This window comes from Antechinus flavipes, chromosome 3 (genome assembly GCF_016432865.1).
Source record: "Antechinus flavipes isolate AdamAnt ecotype Samford, QLD, Australia chromosome 3, AdamAnt_v2, whole genome shotgun sequence".
NCBI lineage: Eukaryota > Metazoa > Chordata > Mammalia > Dasyuromorphia > Dasyuridae > Antechinus > Antechinus flavipes.
In genome coordinates this window covers 250,158,561-250,183,743 of record NC_067400.1, presented here as the reverse complement: position 1 = coordinate 250,183,743, position 25,183 = coordinate 250,158,561, and the positions used below count along the sequence as shown (strand labels likewise).

General features: G+C 32.7%; 1 protein-coding gene across 3 annotated transcripts in view; it reads left to right on the top strand.

Annotated features, from left to right (window-relative positions):
* The window catches only part of ERG (ETS transcription factor ERG), a 132,008-nt gene that overhangs the window by 70,235 nt on the left and 36,590 nt on the right, over window positions 1-25,183 (top strand). For 2 of the 3 annotated variants that reach the window (XM_051984871.1, XM_051984872.1), the window contains exon 3: window positions 18,173-18,324. In XM_051984871.1, the coding sequence (XP_051840831.1) occupies window positions 18,173-18,324 (152 nt within the window). Of the gene's footprint in view, window positions 1-17,381; window positions 17,412-18,172; window positions 18,325-25,183 lie in introns of all 3 variants that reach the window. The other variant, XM_051984873.1, reaches the window with a different exon arrangement.

Here is a 25,183-nt window from a genome sequence, read left to right as displayed (position 1 = left end):
TTGATCAAAAATCACACATTGAAAATGACCTACATGTGCAAAAATGTTTGTAGCAGCTCTTTTTGTGGTAGCAAAGAATTGGAAAATGAGTAGATACCATCAATGGGGGAATGACTAAACAAGTTGTGGTATATGAAAGTAATAGAATATTATTGTTCTATAAAAAGGATGAACAAGCTGATTTTAGAAAAGCCTGGAAAGATTTACATGAACTGATCCTGAGTGGAACAAGAAGAACCAGGAATACATTGTATATAGTAACAATAAGTATATGTGATGATCAACTATAAAAGATTCGGTTCTTCTCAGTGGTTCAGTGATCTAAAGTAATCCCAATAGACTTTGGATAGAAGATGCTGTCTTCATCCAAAAAAAGAACTAAAGGGATTGAATGTAAATCAATAATGCTATATTCATTTCTTTTTTTCTGTTTTTTTCTCTCTCCCATGATTTTTCCCTTTTGCTCTGATTTTTCTTTCCCAACATGATTCATAAAACAATGTGTATTAAAAAATAAATAAATTTACTAGAAGAAAAAAACAAACAAATGAAACTCATTGCACTTACTTATATACCATCCCGCAATTCACAAGCTTCCTTCTCTTCTATCTCTTCCTCTGTATTATAGACCTTTAACTATTTGTAATTTGATTAAACAAACTCTATGTGACTTTCATTCTCCTATAGTGTCAGGAAGATAAAGATTCATATTCTGTCTCTGATACTAGTAGTGACCATGAGCAAGTCCTTTAACTTCTCAATGCCCAAGAGCAACTAAATCCAAGTTACTGAGGAGTTAGTGAGGGAAATTTTAGCATTAAGAACTCCCTAACCTGATAAAGTTATAACATTACAAGTTTGTGTGAAAAAATTATGTAAATTTTTGCAAGAGCAAAAATGAGGCAAAAGATGTTCTTTACCCTTATCACCACAGAAATTTTTTATTCATTCATACATTTATTTGTTAAATATTTATTCTGTAATACACAAAGACTTGTTCAATCCTGTCTGACTCCTTGGGACCCTATTTAGAGTTTTCTTGGCAAAGATACTTGAATATTTACCATTTCCTTCTCCAGCTCATTTTCAACACGCATAAGCTTAAATATTCTAAGAGGCACAAAATAACTTCATCAGGGCAGAGACAAATTCTTGCCTATTTTACACATTGTAAGTGCTTGATCAAAAGATAGAAATTAAGTTTTTGTTTTTTTTAAGTGTGTTTGATGATATTACATTTTCTTCAAGTAATATATTAAAATATGAGTGATGAAGAGATTTATAGTCTAAGATTTAGGAGGCATTTATTAGAAATTGATTAAAATGAAAAATATTAAAAACTTTTTATCTGCCAAAACTTTTAGACTACCAAGCCATGTTGCATATGATCTGTCAGCTTTCTAGAAATTTTAATTAGTATGTTTAATTGTCTAACATAACAGTAAAGTTACTTTTATGTGTCCATTTTTGTTTATTATTATTATTAAAGTTTTTTATTTTCAAAACATATGCATAGATAATTTTCAACATTTGCCCTTGTAAAACTTTGTATTCCAAATATTTCCTTCCCTTCCCCCTACCTCCTCCCCTAGATGGCAAGTAATCTAATATATGTTAAACATCTACAATTCTTGTATACATATTTCCACAATTATCATGCTGAACAAGAAAAATCAGATCAAAAAGGAAAAAAAAATGAGAAAAAACAAAATGCAAGCAAACAATGATCCATACTCACTTCCCACAGTCCTCTCTCTGGGTGCAGATGACTCTCTTTATCACAAGACCATTGGAACTGGCTTGAATCATCTCATTGTTGAAAAGAGCCATGTCCATCGAAACTGATCATCATATAATCTCCTGGTTCTACTTACTTCAATTAACATCAGTTCATGTAAGTCTCTCCAGGCCTTTCTGAAATCATCCTGCTGATTGTTTCTTATAGAATAATAATATTCCATTACATTCATATACCATAACTTGCTGACTGACAGGCACCCACTCAGTTGCCAGTTTCTTGTCATTACAAAAAGGGTTACCACAAACATTTTTCCACATGTGGGTCCCTTTCCCTCCTTTTTGATCTCTTTGGATTACAGGCCCAGTTTTCTTTATTTTTTAAATACAACTCTAAAGATTAAAAGCTGTGAAATGTTTATTTACAATTGTTTTGTTTTCATAATTTTTTCTATTATGAGAAGTTATTTCTTTTAATATTTGTATAGAAACTTTGTTACAAGACAAGTTGCAATTTCATCAAAATGGCTATTTACTTTACCAAGATGGATCACAAAAACCTCCATGACTTGGTGGAGAATCTCTACAAGTTGTCCTGCCTTCCCTTCCAAAATCACATGTTCAGCTTTCTAATAATGATCCTCTCTGAATTCAGTTAAACTGATCTGGGAATTAGAGACATGCAGACAGTTGCTGAGTACATTACTGAGGGATTTCTATTTTGGCAAGGCCTGCTAGACTTTGGCCCTTTATTCATTCAAAAGCTAAGTTCCCTATCTACACCAGAAGGAGAAATCAAAAGATGCCTTCAGTGAAAGTTATAGAATCTTACAAATTTTTAAAGCTGAGAGTAATACATCATAGTAGTTAAAACCAATTTGTTGGTATTCTCATTAAAAAAATTGGTTAATCTAAAATTTATCCCCAAAGTTGAATTAGAGATATAGGATCAACTGTAAACTCTGGATAGTGTCCAAATAGAATGAGGTAAAGCTTTACTGCTATTTGTATTTGATTACAAAAATTATTTCCTTAAGCCAAAGAAATGAAGTATAAAGTGACTGTTTAAGTTACTTGCTGAAGAGCAGTAGTAGCAATGTAAATCAATCTCCTCAACTCATTATGGCCTACAATAATAAGCCATATTATTTTGGGCAATAAATTGCTTTCATCTCTCTCTCTCTCTTTTTTTAGCTGAGGCAATTGGGGCTAAGTGACTTGCCCAGGGTCACACAGCTGGAAAGTATTAAGTGTCTGAGTTCAGATTTGAACCTTAGTCCTTCTGACTTGAGGGCTGATCCTCTAGCCACTGTGCCATCTAGCTGCCCCACTCTCATCTCTTCAATAGTAATTTGCAGTTGTCCTTTTCTTTCATTAGAGAAATCTTTTGTTGTCAAATACCAATGTATGTATTTTCTTCTCTCAGTAAATGTGTTTAAATATGTGTGGTATATTAGTTGTAGTGTCAGATTAGGGAATTCAGTGAATGAAATAATCAGTATTTTGACCTGTAAAGTAAAATAAATTTAGTTCACTAGAATTTTAGTTTGTTATGAAAACAATTTGAAAGACTTCAGCACATTTCACACTTTTCTCTATTGAAAAACTGAAATGTTTATGAAGCAAAAAGACTTCATTATTTACTATTCCCCTACATTTTATGAGTACTTCATCTTTAAGTTGTTATATATAAGGTATATTAGTTTCTAACCTCAGTACTTCAAAGAACTGATGTCATCACTATGGGTGACACAAGACCAATAAAGATTAAATCTATCACTCAATGAATGGCCTTTAACATTTCTCTAAACTTATAAAAACTGATCCCTAGAGAACAACATATAGTCAATCATTGAAATCTTTTTGAAACTTCAAGGGAAAGAGGATTATTTAGAGACAGAGGTTATAGACGGTGCCATTTTCTAAGTATTTAACTTTGAATTTGTCAATTACATGTTTTGGGACCTCAGTTTTTTCATATATAAAATGAACAAGTTGGACAACTTCTCTTCTATTTTTAAATTCTGTGATCCTTGTGAAGCTTTCTCAGTTTGGTAGGATCCTCAAGATTATGCTCTGCTGACAGCCTTGTAGTGTTTAGTGTCAACTTCCCATCATGACATGGAATACAGATAAGACCCAAGTGAAGTTTTCTAATTATGGTCACTTATTCTTATGATGATGAAAAAAATCCCCAAATCCCAAGAGTCAGAACTATCTTTGGTATCCTCATATTCAGGAAGAGAGAGACTTATTAATGAAAAAGTAAAATACTAGGGTTCTCCTTTTAGGAACAAAATATTAATTCTATAAGAAAATTGGAAATGACCTATTTAGTAATTTTATTTCATTTTAGAGAAAAAGGGAAAGTGAATATGAAATTGGAAAGAAGTTTAAATTCTAGGTGTAGAAGAATATTAACAAGGGTAAAAATAAGCAGGTAGCCCAAAGTTACATATTTAAGATTTCTGTTTGCACCTGGAGAGTCAATATAAATCACAACTGAGCTTGACTCTACTCAAGGGACAACATCTGAAATAATTTTTCTGCTACTTCTAGTCTAGAATCTTGGTGACTCTGAAATAAAACTATTGAGCAAACCAAAACATTAACTTGTAGGATTCTAATGAAGAAATACTGCTGAACTGATGATACATTTGTCCCTTGGTTGATATTAAGGCTAGAGACCCATCTCATCTTCCCTATCACTAACAGGAGTTCTTGGTTTAAACCAGCTTCATCCCAGCATGGCTTATTTACAATATTATTCTCATAAGTTATTAGCTAGACACCATTTAGCTAAAGCCACAGAGACCATCAATCTATACCAAATTCTATCCTTTACTTTGCATCTTGATTTACTCAAGGTTCAGCTCTGGTGTGAATGTGACTTTTCTGTAGAAAATTTCCTACCCAATTCTCATGTCTAATTGCTCAACATTGACTCTGACTTCCCAAGAAAAATTCTTAATTACAATAATGTTATTTTTGGCACTGGTCCAGGAGATTCTCAGAGAAGTGAGGGAAGTTTTTTTAAAAAAGCAAATGTACATATACAAATGAGGTACAGAACAATTTTGTTCACATATAGAAAAGGAACTTTGAAGCATAAAAAGTTATAGAATGTATACAAATGTGGCACCATTGATTTTGTCACCTTCAAAAGCCTGAATCAATTTAATAGAACTAGGTGTGAGCAGGTTGGCACACCTTCTTGAATCAGTCACAGGCATTGAATGAAGAACAATCTGTGTACTCTAAGACTTTCTATTTAAAAAGAAAAGAAAGAATTATTTCAAAATCATGATATTCTGTCAGCCTAGCAGGTGGAAAGAGTGGGAATATAAGAATTGAACCAGAAAGATCCAACAGACCAGGACCAATCAATGAAAAAGAAAAAGAGAAGGAACTAAGCTCTGTTAGGGAAGAGAGATCCCAAGAAGAATTGTCAGCTCAGCAAAAATCTATGCCTTTTCCTTATTGGAAATACTGATGAAATTAGATTCAGGGAACTAAATGATGAGATTAGGGTTCCTGGTGATTAGGGAGTTAGATGATAAGGTTAGTGGCAGCTTTGGGGTTCAGGGAACCAAATGAAGAGGTTTGGCTCCCCTAAACCCCCTTAGGATTGATGCAAGGTAGGGAGTTGTGGGAACCCCTTCTGGCAGTGCAGAGGTCCTTTGTAAAGGAATTTACAAACCCAAAAAGCCAGACTGATAAAAAGAAGTTTATTATTGACATTGCGAAGTCAGCCTCTGCTATACATGAATTCCTTAGTAGCAACGTCCCAACAAGAGAATAAAGTAGTGAAGGAGTCCTGGCAGAGAAGTTTCTAGTAGAGAAATCCTGTCAGAGAGATATAAAGTCTCATTAGGGAAATAGGTGAGGATAAAGAGAGGGTAACGTTGAAGGAGAATATTCCAGTGGGCAGAGGCTCCTGTGCCAGGAATAGAGAGAGGTTCCTTGGCATGGCATATTAGCTCCTCTGCCAGGAGTGAGTTCCAAGTTGGCTCTTTTTGTCTACAAGCTGGGTTTCAGCTTGAGCTGGAATTGAATAGAAAATCTTCCAATTGAATAGGGTTGGAATTCTCCAGCTTAGGACTCAACCAGCCCCACCTAGATAACAGAATGAAACTGTTTGTTCTCAGGTGGGGTCTTTACAGTGGCAGGATTCAAGGAGAAGTCTTCTTGAAGGAGCTTTACAGTTTGGGGGCTCCCTTCGTCAATACCATAATATTTTATATATAATTCTAGATCTAGGATATAAAATAGCTTTCCCTTAACTGGTCTAGAATTATGATGATCCTGAAATAAAATTGAATAGAAACTTTTTGTTTTTTTAATTACAACAGTGCTAAGTGGCACAGTGGACAGAATGCTGCTCTGGAATAAGGAAGGCCTGAATTTAAATCTGAACACTTAATAACTCTGTGACCATGGGCAAGTCATTTAATCTTGTTTACCTGTTTCCGTATCTGCAAAAAGTGTTGGATAAGGAAATGGCAAAACACTTGAGTATCTTTGCCAAGAAAGTCCCAAATGGGGTTACAAAGAATCAGACATGACTAAAATATCAACAACAGCAATAAACAAATAGTATCAAGAAAGTAATTTATATAGTATCTAAAATGTTATAAAGAAACACAATTTTGAAAGACAAGAATTCTGATCAATGCAATGACTAGCTACAAAGACTAATGATGAAACATGCCTCTCCCCTCATAGGAGGGATTATTATTATCAATAAATGCACAGGATATTTTTCCTCTCCTGGGTTTACTGCCATGTAGTGGAGGAGTTTGTATAACTCAATGATACTATGAACTAGGCTATGCAGGCTTACTCAAGAAGGACAGGCATTACATATATTTCAGTTTTGTCTCAGCTGGGTAATGAATTGTTGATCCCACACAAATTTTATATATATAATAGAAACATTAAATGAGCGAAACATTTAGAGACAAAAAAGAGAGAGTAATGTATAGGAGGGGGGATAAAATTGTGAAAAGAATACTCAAAATAAACTTCTGTTTTGGAGGATGGATCATAAAACATATTGGATCAGATAACATTTATTAAGGCCTAATTCTGTCCCAGGCATCTACTGAACACTGAAAATGTAAAGACCGAGAATTTAAGACAGCCCTTAGATTCATTGACCTTACAAAGACAAAACACAGAGATGCCTGAAAGGGTTAGGGAAGAGGGAACCCATTTAGGGTCAAGTCAGCTAGTGTATAAGTTGAGTAAAGCGATCTGTATGTTAATTGACCAGTATGGCTAGGACTTTTCATGATCTGGCATTTCCTGGCATAAAGTCGCCAATCATCCATAGATCTCAGAGTAGAGTCATTTTCAGTGAGGAAACCAGTTGGTTGAGATGAAGAGAATAAAAAGAAAAGGGTAAGGAAAGAGCCAGCTATGTGGATCTGGTCTAGTGAATAAAAGAGGAGGATGAAACTGCTTCAATTATAGATCACTAATGCTAATTACATTCCTTCTCTTTCATTACATTCTTGTTGTAAATAAGGGGATGGAAACAAAGTGAAAATTCTAAAAAGTTACAATGGAAGGAAACTAACAATTGTAGCAGGATAAGGAAAAGGAAAAGAATAGCAGAATTCAACACAATGTTTACAAGAAACATTAAACAAAGTTAGCATAGGGTTTAATACAGAGTTAAAATGATGGATTGGTGCAGCTTTATTATGGTTCAGAAGAAACTAAAAACCAGAGGTTAAAAATCATAATTGTTGTGCCATAGTTCCCTTTTCATGAGCCAACCTAGTTTCCCTAATTGTCCTATTTAGTTATTCTGCCTTAGGTTATAACCTTTCCCTCTTAATGTTTGATGAGATAAAGGTCTACCTCAGTTGCTCTGCCCCAAAACCCCAGGCTATAATCATTCCCTCTTAAGTGGTTGATGAGATAAAAGTTTTATGTCTTTAGGTTATAGACATTCCTTCTTAATGTTTGACAGGATAAAGGTTTATCCACTTTAGACATCATTAGAATATCAGTAACCACTCCAGTACCTCCCTCCATTGTATCATCCTAGGTACCTCCCCCATTATGTCAGTTCTTGTTATCCTATAAAAAAGCTCGCTTTTTGATACTTAGTGCTGGACTCTTTGAGATGATAGTCTTATCCAGCCCTGGGATCAAACATGGATCCACTGGTCCTAATATCTCTCTCCATTTAATAAACCATTGAATTGGTCTCTAATCTCTGTCACTTTCTCTGGCATTATATAATCTTAGTTAAGGCAAAAGCAAAAAGAGATAATATTAAGAGATAAAAAAAGGAAAGACATTTTGTTTCAAGGCAATATTGTTAAAGAAATAATATCAATACTTAATATATAAGCACCAAGTGGCATAGCATCTAAATTTTTAAACTGAAAGTTAACTGAATTATAAGGAAAAACAGCACAGATAGCAATAATTTAATTTATAGCACATGTACATGAAGTAAAGGAAGTTTTAAAAAACTACTTTACACTATTACATGCCAACAGATAATTAAAATGAAATGGATGAATAGTTACAAATATATAAAATACCAATAAACAAAGCATATCAATAAACAAAGAATTAATTAGCACAGAAATAAAACTCAGGATCAAATGGATTTACATTCAAATAATGCTTTTAAAATTATAAAAACTGTTTGCAAAAAATAGGCAATGTATCTTGTAAACTTCCTTTTATTGTAATGCTGGAGAAACTGAGGCAGGATAGAGATTAGAGAGTATTTAATTTAATTTATTTTAATTTAATTTAATTTATTAAATGGGAGAGATTTACTGTGACCAAATGGATCCATGGTTTGGTCCTAGGGCCAAAGAGACTATCATCTCTAAGAATCTAGCAAACAATGAGAGTTCTCAATGACCTACCGTGTTTCCCCGATAATAAGACACTGTCTTATTATTTTTTTTTGGACAGAAAAACACCAGAGGGCTTATTTTCAGAGGAGGGTTTATTTTAATGAACATTGACAGCAATTTTAATAAACAGGTAAATGTGAACAAAAAAAAAGTACCTTTATTCAATAATGACCATGTCATCTTCTTCAACAACATCGTCATAAGTGTCCATACCCTGAATTCCGTCCTGGATGTCTTGCGCCTCTATTTCCTTCAGAAGAAGTGGACCCAATCTGTCATGTCCAGCAATATAGCTCTCTTTAAATGAACATGTCTTGTCCAGGTAGTGCCTTGGTGACACAGCTGTCAGTAATTTTATCCCATGACTTCTTCACCCAAGTCACAATTTCTTGCAGATAGGGCTTCACAAAGTTTCTATGTTGATTTCTTTCCATTCTATTTTCAATGTAGTCATTGACTTCCATGCACAAATGGTCCTTGAATGGCTTGTTTATTGTAATAATTATGGTAGGCAGCCATTCCTGCAGGAATCATTACTTGATCTATTCTTCTCCCTGCAAGGAAGTTCTTCATTTCTTTAGCACGGTGAGTGCTGGCTGAGTTCTTCTTTTATCCTCCATCATGCCCTTTTTTATCCTCCATCATAACCCCTCACTCCTGTTTACATACCGGGTTTTTATATTGTCCTGCCTCAGCTCTCCTCGCTTTCAATGGCGCCAGCAAGCAAATCACTGGGGAAGAACAGGATGATGCGCTCACTGCTGCAGCTCTGATTGGATGCAGCTTGGAGCATGGCGAGCATTTCACCCAGGGGTGGGGGGAGGGGGAGACGGTGCATACAGAGGGTATTGTAATGTAGCATGTAGTGCAGGGGATCACCTTCACTACAGTAGCAATCTCAATAGGGCTTATTTTTTTGGGAGGGCTTATTTTAGAGGAATCTTACACAGTAAAGGGGAGGGCTTATTTTCGGGATAGTCTTATTATTGGGGAAACACGGTATATACACATGGCTCAGACTCAGGGGGTAGACTGAGGTGGAGGAGGAATCAGGGTGCTGAGAGTGGGAATGGGACTCTGACAATCCAGTTCTGATAGGGTGAGGGGAAGGCATGGAAGGAGGAATGCCAGAGATGGGGAGAGGCATCTTGATAAGATAGTATCTGACATTCTGGTAGCTTGGGATAAGGAGAGGCATTCTGATATTCTAAAACATAAGATCTTTTATCCTTATCAAATATTCTGATGAAGAAGAAGGAGAGGTTTTGCAGGACTGAGCTTTGAGAAGCAGGGAAACTAAGTCAGGATAATGGAGAAACTGAGTCAGGACAATGAAAGAGAGTTGTGGCATAATATTGTGAAACCTAAATAGTCTCTTGATACCTAAATGGAGAAGAAAAAAAAGTGGAGAATCAGAAAACTCTGAGACTGCATCCCAAATAAATATTTATACAAAAACATACAGCAAATTTTTTTTAAAAGACAATAAAGCCATATATTAAAGAAAATTGCATCTTATAACTGGGTTGAATTTATGTCAGGCATTCAGGATTGGTGCAATAAGGCAAACTATAAGTATAATAGACCATATTAACAACAACCCAATAAAAATCAAATTATTATACTGATAAAGCAAAATAGCATTCATCCCTGCTTTTAAAAAATAAAAGAGACAAACTCCAAATATTTTATCAAAACTTGGAGATACATGACAAAAAAAAATGAAAGTGTGCTATTTAGGTATTTTTATATGCAGAGAAGGGAAGGAGCTTTAAAGGGAGATACAAATCAATGAGATCACGTTGAAACTGATATGCTAAATTTATTATGTATTTTTAAAATACAAGTGATACATAATAAAGATTTGTAGTTTAATTTATAATCCTTTATTGTTCAGAATTGTTCAGAAGGAAGATTAAGTAATATTGGTTTAGATTCTAAATCCCATTATTCTTTTGAATGTGGAAATCTTCACTGTGTTCAGTGTTTATCAAATTCAAAATAACAAAAAAAATGTTTTAATTAAAAAAAGAAAAGGCAACCAATTGGAAGATGTGGCATTTGATTTGGATTAAAGGATAAGTAGGGGTTGAACAGTTTAAGAAAAGAAGGAAGAATACTCTAAGCCTAAGGAACAGATTAAGCAGAGACACAAAGGAAAATATATTGCATTTTTGGGAGACACCAAGTAATTTGTTTTGTCTAAGGATGAAATACTGGGAATTTATATAGTCTATGGAAATTCTTGAAAGCCAGATAAAGGAATTTGCTTAAGGAACCTCTAACGTGCCATGACTGGGACTATAAGTAAAAAATTTCAGAGTGTCAATGGTGTAAAGAATGAAGTAAAGAGATAGTAAACAGCTTTAAAAAGACTTATTAAAATGCTACTGTAAAAGTTCAGGCTATTGGTGAGAATCTATACTAAAATGATTGCTGACAGAAGAGATATATAAGAAATATAATCCCTGGTTTAAAGGGTCTATTGTATGGGACTCTGTTCCTTATTGACAGAGATTGATTGCTCATTGCTCTATCAATATTTAAGGGGGCAGATAGATCCACTTCTAATTTGGAATCTCCCATTCTCTGAAGAGAGCAAAATGGCCAGCTTCTGCTCCAACATCCTGCTTCCCATCCTCTCAGAAATCAGTCTTTGGAGAAAGAAACTCTAGATATCTGATCTTGCCTGTGAGACACATAGACAGAATCATGTGGACCATATAGGCAAAGAAAGAACCAAAAGGATTTGGAAATTAGTTTGATATGAGAGGTGAGGGGAAAAAAAGTAAAAAATGACATCAACATTTCAAATATAGGCTATTGTTTAAATAGAAGTTTTAGTAATAAAGTTGTTTGGAAGGAAGATTAAATAATATTGGTAAAGATACTAAGCTTTGGTTTGAAAATGTTGATTTTAAGGTGATGGTTGGACATGTAGATAGAAAAAAATTTAAACTTTTAGACATGTGGATTTAGAGGTTAAAAAAGAGGTTAGATCTGTAATCTTGGAGTTATAAATCATCTGTATAGAAGAAATAATTGAAGTGTGGGAATGATTGAAATTGAGTTGAGGGAGTTTACAATAAAATAATGAAATAGGGACAAATGCAAAAACATTTGTAATTCTCCTGATTTAAGATGCTGGGAATAGGACAAGTAGGAAAAAGAGACAGAAAAATGAAGTAAGGAGATAAGAAGTAGAAGATCCAAGGAAGTGTTATAGTTGGAAAAGCAAGATAAAAAAAGTATTCAAAAGAAAGGAATTATCAATTATTTAAGATGGATTAAAGATTATCAGGGGCTATTTTATTTGACAATCAGAAGGTTAATGATGATCTTTGAAAGAAAAGTTTCAGTAAAGTGTTGAGGATAAAGTGGGTGTTGATAAAGTAGAGATAACTTTTTCAAGGATATTGACAAAATATGGCAAAAGAGTCAAAAGAAAGGTTTATTTATTTCTTGTTTATGTATTATGCATTCAGTTTGATGGAAAGGAATTAATGTAAAGAAAGTATGGAATTAATGTAAAGAAGGAAGATAAATGAACTTGGAGGAGCAATTACTGACTATATGGGAAAGGATGGGCTTAAGAATGGAAGGGAAAGGAAATTAGTTTTGAAAGATTGCTTTGAATTTCTCTTCAACAATTTTATGATTTTTGAACAACAACCTTTGAGTAGTGAACATTTTTTTTTTGCCCTGGCAATTGGAAATAGCTCTAATTTGATAGGTGGTTTATGCATTTCTCATGACAGTGATACATCTTATTCTATAAAATGATGAGATTGTCAGATTATCTATATGATCTTTTAAAAGGAGATAGGCATTGTTTTGTTAGAAAAGAGTTTAGGCATATGATTACTGAATACATGGGGATAAAGATTCTTTATACTTTCATTACTTTATGTTAGAAAGTTTGGGGTTTAGAAAAATAAACTTTCACTTTACACTTGGACTTTAGCAAAATTCTAAAGCCATCTTTTTCCATGCTCCTTTTTGGGCAAAAAGCATAAATAGAACTCATAGGATTATAAATTAGGGGTAGAAGAAATAAGGAATCACTCCATCTCCATACCCATCTCCTTTGTTAAGGAGAAGCAGAACTATTATATTTTGGTCATCATAAATTGAAATTAATAAGAAAACTAAGTTTGAGGCTAGATTTAGAACCTGCAATAGCTTTTAGAAATAGGAAGTAGATCTGTGATTCATTGATATAAAAAACTCCAAATAAGAAAAATTCATCCACCAATATACATTAGAACCTTCTCTGCAACTGCAAAATGCAGTCTTTGAGCATTACCTAGATTCCTGAGAGATTAAATGATTAGCCCAGGATTGAACAGCCACTATATATCCAAGGCAGGACTTAATGTAAGTCTTCCCAGTTTCGAGGTCATTTCTATATCCATAGTCACCATCTTATTGGTGTTTTTTTTTTTTTTTTTAACAATTTATAAAATATCTTGCTAAATGCTTATCAGCAAAAATAATGTTTGGCTAAAAAGAAAAACTTCTATATGAGGCTCAAATATTTTACTCCTAATAAAAGATTATCTTTACAAGAAATTAATGGCAAATTGCATAATTTTACTTTAAAAACACTAGCAAAAGCATATCAATTTTCCTAATGCAAAGATTTTAGTTGAGATATTTTTTGTTAAACATATATTTTTAAGCTAAGTGGATGGCTAATCCTTAACATCTGAAAATAGAACATATGGTTCAGTTAGCTTAAAAGAGCTTTGACATGCCAAAGAAGATAGTGCATAATAAAAATTTTCTTCTCAAGAAGCTTTCCCTGCTACTTGGTAACTTCAAACATCATCTTTATTAACGATGCATATTAGCAGATTTTTTATTTTTAAATTTTAAAAAATTTTTAAATTAATTTTTAAAATTTTTAAATAAGTAAAATAAAATTTTAAATAACAATTTTTTAAAATAATGCTCAGAATAATGCCAGTTTTTTCATTATGAAAGCTTGAATTATGATTCTTTAAGGCATTCTATCTAAGTATCATTTTTCTGTATTTTATTTCTAGGCTCCATATGTATCATTCAGTAACCTCTAGAGTGTTGTGTGAGATTGTGACCACTCTTAAAACAGAGAATAATGAATAAACTGTGATGAAAATAATTCTATCCTTTAAAAAAGCTACACTAGAGCAGCTTGCCATTTCCTTCTTTGGCTTATTTTATAGATGAGAAAACTGTAGCAAACAAGGTTAAATGATTTGCCCAGAGGTATACAAGCTAGTAAGTCTAAAGTCATATTTGAACTCAGAAAGATGAGTCTTCCTGATTTTGGTTATGGCACTCTATCCATTGCTGGATATGTAGCTTCTTCAAATAGATTGCTAAGAATCACTTATGTCTGTGAATGCTGTTTTCTTGGTAGATGACTATAATGTTCATTAAAATTACAAGCTGCAAAAGATAATGTCTTTACTGTATGTGATGCTTTTAGTTGGGATACAGATCTGTGATTTAAACTAGAGGCAGCAGACATTGAAGGAATGGAAATATGCCTCAACTTATGATATAAGAGATGAGCAAAATAAAAATATTTCCCAAATCAGATTGTAATCTGCATAGGGATGCAATAGTCATACTTTGTGGTCATCTGTTCTGCTGGGAGTACATTATAGAGTGATGTAATAGTAGATAAAATGTGTTTTATGTAGAGAAAGTTTCATCTATCAAAATATTTGCCTAAGATGTAATCTTTAGCAACCCCAGAACAAAGACCACAAGAGAAGAAAAGGAAGTTAAAGATCATTTCTTGAGTCAAAAGCAAAGTTCATTCCAATGTATCCAAAATCAAAATGGTGAATTAATTTGCTCTCAAATTATAAAAATTTCAAGCAATTTTATAAAAGTTTTCCTTTGAGTTTGTTTTTGAAATCATGATACTACTATATCTGGTGCTCAGATATTGATGAGATTATAAAAAAAAAAGCTAGCCCTAAAATTAGAGATACAATTTTGAAATATTCAAATGTGATAAGCTAGACCACCACTTTAAAACAAACATACATGCAAACACTGGGACACAAACACAGACAAGATGAGCTTGATTTTACTCAGGAAATGCAATATAAACCTTAAATGATACTGTTGAGTGAATATCAACATTCTCTTCTAATGTGAAATAGTTTTTTTTACTAATTTTGAATAGTTCCACTCTAGTTAATGTTTTATTTTCTAACTTTGGTGCTACATAGATATCATTTCCTTAAAAAATATTTTGCTTAAAATCATCTGCCATAAAAAAGAGGCAAGAAAAAGCTTTTTATATTGGAGGAGAAAGGGGGAGATGAGGGTGAGGGAATTTTACTCTCATTAGAACTGGCTCAAAGTGGAAATAATATATATGCTCAATTGAGGCTTAGAAATCTATCTTACTTTGCAGGAAAATAGGAGGGGAATGGAATATGGGAAGAAAGAAGGGTAAAAAAGGAGAGGACATATTTGGGGAGGGAGTAATCAGTACCAAAATACTTTTGAGGAGGGACAGGGTGAAAGGAGAGAGAGAATAAATGAAGGAAAATACACAATTCCCTTCAATTAAAAACAAAAATAATTTGAAGGAAGTTTCTCTGAGAAGGCCTCATTTCTCAAACATAGAGGGAACTCAGTCAAATTTATAAAAAAACAAGAGCTATGCCCCAATTGATAAATAATCAAAAGATTTGCTCTGTGCCCAAAGGACTATAAATTCATGCATATCCTTTGATCTACACAGCACCACTACTCAACATAAATACCAAAAGAGATTTTTCAAAAACAGAAAATAACCTATATGTGCAAAAAATATTCAAAACAGCCCTTTTCTCAGGGCAAAATATTTGGAAGTTGTGAGGATGCCTATCAGTTGTGAAATGACTCTGTGAACTGTGCTTTGTCTTCTATGGGAAATGATGAGCAGGAGGCTCTCAGAAAACTAACAAATAAACAAAATTGGAAAGTCTTCCCTGAACTCAAGCAAAGTGAAATGTACTATATGCAAATTAATGTCAATATTGGGGGTTGACTAACTGTAAATGACTTTGCTATTCTCAGTAGTATAATCATCCACAACTTCTCTGAAGGACTTATGATGAAAAATCCTATCCACACTCAGAGAAGGAACTGGTTGTGTCTGAATATAGACTGAAACATTCTCTCTTTTCTATCTCTGTCTTTCTTCTTAACTTAATTTTTCTTGAGGGTTTTTATTTTCATTAGGGTGGGAGAGCTGTGTTTTCTTTCACAACTTGACTTTTATGGAAATATTTTGCATAACTTCACATGTGGTTTCTTAATTGTGGGTGGGGATAAAGTAGAGAATCTAGAACTCAAAAATTTTAAAAACAAATGTAAAAAGAAATTTTGTTTTGAATGTAACTGGGGGAAATCATCAAAATCAAGAAATTATCAAATCAAAAATTATCCAAAAAAAAAAAAAAAAAGAAAAATGTTTTGCTTACTCAAAAAGGTGTTCCATATGCTTTTAGAAAGTAAAGTTTTAGTTTAACAATGAACTGGAGATAGGAAAAAAAAAGAGTCTGCTTTCAGGGAGTTCAATATGCTCTCAGGTTGACATGAAAAATCCTGTTTTTGTAAACAAGATATTTCCTAAATAAATTGGAGATAATCTTAAAGGTAAAGTATTGAAGGAAGGCTTTTTATTTATTTATCATTATTTATTTATTTATTTGCTCATGGTAAAGTTTTAGCTGAAACTTGAATGAAGCCAGAGAAGTTTTAAAGTGGAAATGAAAATCAATTGAATTCAAAGCCTAAAAAACAGACATGGAGTCCAGCGATGGAAGATTATGTATAAGGAGCAATAAGGAGATCAGCATCACTGAATCATGGACTAGTGGGGAAAAATAACGAGTGAGAAGTCTGAAAATATAAAAAGAGATATGTTATTAAGGGCTTTAAAAATTAAAACAGATGGCTTTATATTTGATCCTGGTAACAGGGAGCTGCTAGCATTTATTGAATGAGAGTCATATGATTGCTGCACTTTAGAAAGATCATTTTGATATCTGAGTGAACAATGGTCTGGAGCAGAGAAAGACATGTAGCAGGGAAACCAATGAAAAATTTATTGTAATAGTCCAATTAAGAGGTGGTGAAGGACTATACCAAGATGGTGGCATAGTGAGAGAATAAAAAGGAATGTATGTAAAAAAGTTGTGGAAGTAGAATTTACAGGACTTGACAATAGATTTTATATTATATATTAGGGCTGATAATGAGAATTCCACGATTGTTTTCAAGCATGGATGATTAACAGAATGCTATTGCCTTCAACAGTAATAGGGAGGATAGGAAGAAGGGATGGCTTTAGGGAAAGATTAAAAAGTTTACTTCTAGATTTATGGAATTTAAGGTGTTTAAATGATATTCAGTTTTAGATGTTCAAAAGATAGTTGTGACTATAGGTCAGGAGACAATTTAGAAATGGTTGCCTTCTTGGGAGCCATTTCTCAGGTGTTAGAGGTTTCCCTAAAGCAAGGCAAATTTCAGCCTTTTGAGAAGAATTTCCTTAAAAATCTTTAAATAATTTATCCTAACTATCCAAATAACTCCAATTTGCAAATTAGAGGTCCAAAAATCTAAGAAAATGTGTATGTCCTTCATTTACAATTTTTCTTATTTCTGTATAGTTTGAAATAGCTATTTTTATGGGATGTCCTATGAAAAATTTTAGCATTTTCTTAAAACTTAACAGATTTCACCATTTTTCTCACACAGGTCCAGTTAGCAATATAAATGGAGATTCAAGTGAGTTCTTTTCTTCTACAAATGAATGGAATTAATCCAAGCAAAAACTCCATAATTTTTTTTTGTGTGTGTGGCTGAGTAGCATATTGATGCTTCTAGATATCTGGATTTGGGTAATTGCAATGTTATGATTGCTTCCAGGAATTTCTTTAAAATGTCACTAGAATTTGTTGCAGATTGACCTCTAGAGGAGTTTGAATTTTTGTTAACTTAGCTAGTTCCTGAGATGTTTTCTAGTCCCATTGCCATAAAACATGGTGAATATTTCAGCTGGCTTATCAAAAGAGAATGCTACATTAGTACCAAAATAAATAAAAACAATTTATGTTGGGACATTTACTATTTTTTTGCACATATCTAGATATACTTATTCTAAAATAAATGTCTATACATATATAGACATTTATTTTAGAATAAGTAATTCAAAGTTTTAATTTAATAATGAATTGGAAATAGAAAAAAAAAAAAAAAAGAACAGTAGAACAAGTAATAGTCATCAGTTGCTAGCTACCCTTGGAGTTTTGATATCATAGTTTCAAAATGGAATTATTTGAAGAAATAGAAGCCATGATACCTTGTTCACTTTGCAACTCACGTAGAAATTAAGTTAACATCATTACTATTAATAAAGTTATTCTTCTAGCATTCTATTTTTTCTATCTCTCCTTTATTATCCTTCACTTTTTTCCCCTTTTATGTGATTTTAGGGAATTCTTTTTGAGTATCATATTAATTGAAGAAAATACCTTATATTTCTCTAGGAATTCTCCTGATGACTGCAGTGTTGCAAAGGGTGGGAAGATGGTCAACAGCCAAGATAGTGTTGGAATGAATTATGGCAACTTTTTGGAGGAGAAGCATATTCTATCAACCAACATGACAACAAATGAACGAAGGGTTATTGTACCTGCAGGTCAGAAGCTTACAAATACATACATTATATAAATGTATAAATCTTCCTTTTTCAGAATACCTTCATCTATTCTGTATACATTTTCTATAAGTTCAGTTATTATATAAATGTAGTCAGCATGCACTGGTTTTGTTTTTGTTCCCCGCCCCATTTTTATAATCCCAGAACCAAGTATAGTCCCTGGATAAACACTGAAAAATGCTTGTTTACTGACAACTTCAATCTTAATAAATATTAATTTTTAAAAATTTTGTTATTCAGATTTTGACAAATATCAACAACTATGAACATTCCCATATAGAAAGGAAAACAAAAAAGATTTTATATGAAATTACGATTCTCTGTAATATACAGATTTTAAAAGAATACATGAATATCAACAACTATGAACATTCCCATACAGAAAGGAAAACAAAAAAGATTTTATATGAAATTACGATTCTCTGTAATATACAGATTTTAAAAGAATACATGAACACCAGCCCTGAAGTCAGGAGGACCTGAGTTCAAATCCGATCTCAGACACTTAACACTTTCTAGCTGTGTTACCCTGGGAAAGTCACTTAACCCCAATTGCCTTGGGGGGTGGGGGAAACCATGATATGTAATGTGTTCATTCCAAAACTATTTTACTTTGACTTCCCCTAAAATTTCTTTTATCATCTTTTGTGTGTTTTTAAAAATACTTCATGGATACTTTACTTTTTTGAAAAAGGTATTTCCCCTTTCCCTCATCCTACCAATCTCTCCATTTCAACTAAAAAAAATCCAATATGAAACAAATGAAAATAATCAAACAAAATATATTGGTTTTATCTGAACATATATACTTCACTCAGTACCTCTAGTCTATCATTTTTTCTGTTAAGAAATGATTTTATCATGTTTTTATCATTAATGATCTGAAGTCCTAGTTGGTCCTTGAATTGATGAGTAATAAAGATTGTATTTATTTCAAATATAGTCATTATATAAATTGTGCTCCTGATAGTACTTTACTCTTTATCAGTCCATACAAATCTAAGTGTATCCATTATTTTAATTTTTTCTGAAGGCCCAATAATATCCAAATACATTCCTATAACATAATTTGGTCAACCATTTCCCAATCAATGGTAACCACCTTACTTTGCAGTTTTTTGTTAAAACAAAAAGTGCAGCAATTTCTTGATGTTTTTCATTTGAAAGTGTTTATTTAAATGCTAATCTTTTCATTGAAATTCTTTGAAATCTCTTAAAGGTACACTCTTCTTCTGCCAAATAAAATTATACTTATTTTTCCAAGTTTTTCTTAACTAAGAGTCTTAGTCTTGTCCACTGAAATACCATATTTTAAGCTTTTTCCTCTTCCATAGCAACTCTCATGCCTTGAGTGATCCTGACTATGATTTCTTTTTTGGTATTTGCTTTTTGGATGTTCTTAGTTTTTCTTTGTTCAAAGTTTTTCTTTGACTTAGAAAAATTGGATTTTGAACCTGGTGTTTCTTTTAGCATATTTAGTGTATTTAGTGTATTCTTTCTATTTTCATTATGCCCTCTGGTCCTTAGATAGTTGAGCACTGTACTTTTATGATTGGTATGTGTATGTGTGTGATGATTTTCAGACCTTATATATTTTTGACTCATTTTGCAGGTCAGCTTCATTTTGTTTTAATATTTCTCTAGTCTCACAAAGTGGTTATTTTTTTTAGTCCATTATAATTTTCAGAGGGTTAATTTCTAAGGTAAAGCATTAATTGCCATTTTCACTTCCTTACTATTTATTTTGTATAATGATTTAATTTCTTCTATTTCTTGTAGCCAGAAAATTCTTTTCTCTAAGGTTCTATTTAAACATTTGAGTTATTATTTTTTCTGGTTTTATTCCTTAGGCTTGTCTTAGTCTCCATTGCATTTGGCCTTTCCTTTTATTTACTCATGTCACCAAGCTTAGTTTCAGGATTGAGGGATTATGCTCAAGTCAAGCTCTATTCTTGTACATTGCAAATATTAGGCAAACTCTTCTTTCACCACTTTATTTGTAATATGAGTTGTAGAAGTAAGGGAGAAGGAAACATACAAGAGAATGGTAGGAAATAGACAACTAAAAATCATAATCCAGAACATGAATTCGCTTGTAAAAATTACAGAGTATTAGCAAAATAGAGTAAAAAGAGCAATTCAGTAAACTGTTTCTATTACCCAACCCCCCAGAAATATTCTTGAAACATGAAAATTCATTTAGAGGCAAAATAAGAATCCTGAGAAAAATCTATGTATCAGGTAAACTAAACAAAGCAGGGCTAGCAATCATGCTTTTAGATAAGACTGCATACAGTAAATATCAATATTAAAAAAAAATTGATGGACAACTACATTATACTTAAAGGCAATACAGGTAATGAATCAATATGAGTACTTAAATATATATTCATCTAATATCATACCATCTAAAAACATAAGGAAAAATAATTGAATATCAGGAAGAAATAGTAAAACTATAATAGTAAGAGACTTCAAATTATACCTTTTATATTTAGATACATAGGAAAAAATATGAATAAGAAAAAAAAGATATTACCAGTCTTAGAAAACAAGTCAATAATCAGATGATTACTGAGTGAGGAAGACAAAAAAAATTTTTAAAAATGATATATGGCATCTTTATATATTGACTATTTAATAAGGCATAAAATCCTCAAAAACAAATACAGAAAAGAGTCTGTATTAATCATAATGTAATTAAAACTATATTTGATAAATGGCATTTAAAGAACGAATTAAAAATTAATCAGGGGTGATGTGGTGGACTAATTATTCCTGCAATACTTATAACTTTTTAAACCTTTCCAAAATATATATTATGAGCAGAAATAAAGTAATTTTCATGTCTCCAAGGTCCAGAACACAAATCCTCTCCCCAAAACATAAAACCATGATGAACTAACAGCAGATGCCTGATCTCTAATATCTAAGATTCTCACTCAATAAAATCTATATTCCAGTCCTCAAACAGCAGCTGCACAAGATGATCCACCCCTTTGCAACAAAATTTAATTCTATACCTCCACTTTCCATATCATACACTGGCCTTTTTCTAGTGATAAAAGGCAGAGAGAGGAGGGAATTAGATCAAAATTACCAAAGATCTCAGGATTTTAAAAAGCTCAATTAAAGACCTTGACCACAAACATAGATCAATGGGGGAAAATTAATAACAGAAGGTGAAATAACCTCTAGATAAGAGAAAAGATTTCAGAAATTTATGAAAAAAAAACTGCGAGGAATATGTCAATGATTGATAAAGAAAAGGATTCTGCTGATTCTTGAGAGCCCAAACTATAGTAGTATGCTCTTTATCAATTTAAAAGAGAAATAAGAATTATGTATAATGTCTAAGCTAGCTCTCTGGAGGGCCTCAGGATCAGTCAAAGTCCTTAGTCTTTAGGAGGAGAAGTAAAGGAAGCAGGCAAACTGCCACATGGCTCATTAAAGATGAATCCTGGATGCTGAAGTTTTGAGCTCGAAGTCTTCTCTCCTCAGTGTGCTGCAGCAGAGAGACTCTGATCTCTCTCTCTCAGCCCTCCAATCCTTGCATACAACTATCTCATCACCATACCTTCAGCAAACACTAATCCTGAGGGGAGCCATTACATTACCATATTATCTAATGATATGCTTATTGAACCATTATCTCATATCTCATAGCCTTAAGTGCTCTGCTGCCTTAGATTCAAATACATCTTTTCAGAGTTCTAGTTCTCAACATCTCTGGCTTTCTTTTGTTTTAGAACACAGGTGGTCATGCCCTCATTGACTTCTTAGGAAGGGAGGTGAAAACACCAAAGGGAAATGGGGAGTCAAACCAGATTTTATTAGTGGGTTTCTGAAGGACTCACCTGAAACAGTTATACCTAAATCCATCAGCATGGGAGGTATTATACAAGCACATAGTAATATAACACAAGCTAGTAGTAATATAACAAACAATATGATGTAACAAACAACAAAATTACATGTCCATAAGTCCTAGAAGGAAAGTATATAAATAATAATCACACATACACCTCCCTCAGCAGCCAAGAGATAGTCCAAAACCAATCTATTGTCCATTACTTCATATGTCAAGGAATCCAATGATTCCTGCTGGTTTTAAAGACCTGCAACAGTCTCATTATTAGCCATGCTCTTTCGGTGTCAGATGTTTCTTAGATCTTCTCCTTTGTTTTGAGGTTTTTTCCTCTTTCTTCTGTCTCTCTCCAATGGACAAGACAAATATGGCTTGTTGGCACCCATCTGATTCCTTCTCTATCTGTAGAGATACAAGCAAACCCTTTCCTCCAAGCAGTTAACCTATCTGGTCCCTTCCATTCACCACTTTCTGGATCTCTCCTCATTACCTGGCAATTATATTGGAGCTGCTGGCACTGGACACTGCCCTTATGTCAGGTTATAAAACCTGTATTCTCCCCAATTGTAATCCCTTTTCCCCAAGTGATTGCTTCTTGGCTGATAGATCATGTAATCCCCTTCTTCCATCAGATTGCTTTTTGGCTGATTGATCATGTTTGTTTTGTACATGTACATGTACATGATGATGATTGAACTTTTAAAGACTCTCTGAGTGTAACCTTGGCTGCCATCATGCCCCACCTGTTTTTAGCCTGGGGCCCTAGAGCTGGGCCCCCGACTCATTTCTCTGAGTCAATCTATATTCTGAGACCCAATGGAAGCCTCTGTTTCATCTTGGACATGGCATTTTGGGTCTTGTTCTCTCATCCTGTCTTCTCACTTTGTCTCTATGCCAACATTGAGCTTTCAAATGCCCTACTTTACCACATTGAAAGCATTGATGAGTCTCTCTAAAGTCCCTTGCCAAAGGGACTTTACGATTTAAAAAAAAAAAAAATAAAGTATAGACACACAAAGAAATCTTTTTAACATCATAAAAGTATCTATATAAAACCAAAAGCAAACAAGTACTGAATCAATGATGTTCATTCTCCCCACTATTATTTGATATGTCTTTGGAAAGGACAACAATTGTAACAAAAAAAAATTAAAATATAAAGAGGAAATGAAACTATACTTATTTGCTAATGATATGATGCATTGCTTTGAAAATCCTATGAATCAGCAAAGATATTAATTGAGAAAATGAACAGATCCAACAAGTTGCAGGCCACAAAAAAGCCCTAAAAATAACTGCATTTCTATTAATAAAAACAAAAACTAAGACTGAATAATAGGAAAGGAAATCTTCTTCCAAATAACTACAAAAAGAATATAAGATCTGATAATTAATCTATGCTTATAAAATACTCAAACAGTTCAAAGTGCTCTTTGCATTATATTGAACATTAATACTCAATATTCATGACTGAGCCATGCCAATATAATCTTTAGAAGAATAGCAATTTTGTAATACTGCCAAAGTTAATTTATACTTTTAGTGCTATAATAATCAAATCATCAAAGGGATACTTTTTAGAACTTTATAAATAGCAAAAGTCATTTGAAAAAGCAAAAGATGAAGAGTATCAGTGGAAATTATGAAAAGAGATAAGGTAGCATTTTCACACCTCTTACTATATTATAAAGTAATAATAATCTAAACTGTTATTTGTTTCAAAAATACAGAGGAAGCTCATAAGAATAGACTAGAAAAGGTATTATCTAAAACTGGTACAGTATGACATTCTGTAATTTCATGTTCTTTCTTTTTTTCTATTTTATTATGTATATAAACATACTCATTTTTTTTTGGTTTTTAAATTCAGAATAATAATAATAATAATAATAATAAACCCAACCATATTAGCATGCCTATCATCCCACATTACCTCTAAGAATTAATATTTTTCTTTTTGATCATCTTTTTAATTCCATGAATGTGAGGTCGAACCTAAGAGTTCTTTTAACTTGCATTCAATTTATCATTAATGATTTAAAGCTTCTTATAAAACAATTGGTTATTGACATGCTACTTTTTTCTCCTGAAATTTCTTATTTATAACTTTTGATCACCTAATCTATTTGATTAATCTAGTGAGCAATGTTTTTCTTCTGTATTGGAAAAAATTCCCTGTACGTCAGGATTTTAGACCTCTATCAGAAAGTTTTGCTGCATAATTTTTCTCAGTTAACCATTTTTTTGCTGATTTTAATGATTGGGGGGGGGGTAACTATAGCTATTCATTTTATCTATTTTAAGTCTTTCTATGTCTTGTGTAATCAAATTTTATTTCCACATTCCTGGTTGTGAAGGATTTCTCCTCTGCTCTTCTGATTGATTAAAATATGATCTTCTAGATCTGGGCCAAGTATTCATTTGGAGTTTATTTCAATATATAATGTGAAATGTTGTCCTAAATCTAATTTCTGTTAGACTTCTTTTTCTATTTTTCCAGCAATATTTCAAGTAATAAATTCTTCTCTCTAATATTTAGAGCCTCAGGATTCTTCAATTAATGTTATTATGTTATTATGTCTTTAGCTTATGACTTTTGTATATTTCATCTGATCAACTAAGAAAAATCAAAATTTTTCCTTTTTTAAATCAGTAGTAAATAGTTTTGATGATTAGATGAAATTTTTATATTTATGTACATACACATAGATAGATGACCTTTTGGGGTTTTGATTGGTATGACAAATTAATTTAGGTAGCATTATTTTTATTGCATAGCCCAATCATCAGTAAACAATATTCCTGCTTAGAAAACCAATTCAATTCTAACATATCTTCTACTCTTGAGTATTCTTCATTTCACTGATTTTACCTTGTCAATGATCAGTCTTGGAATATTCTCACCATCACCTGCCTTTGTTCTTAAACACATGCTGCTGAATATAGGTGAAGAAGATCATGCAATGAGTC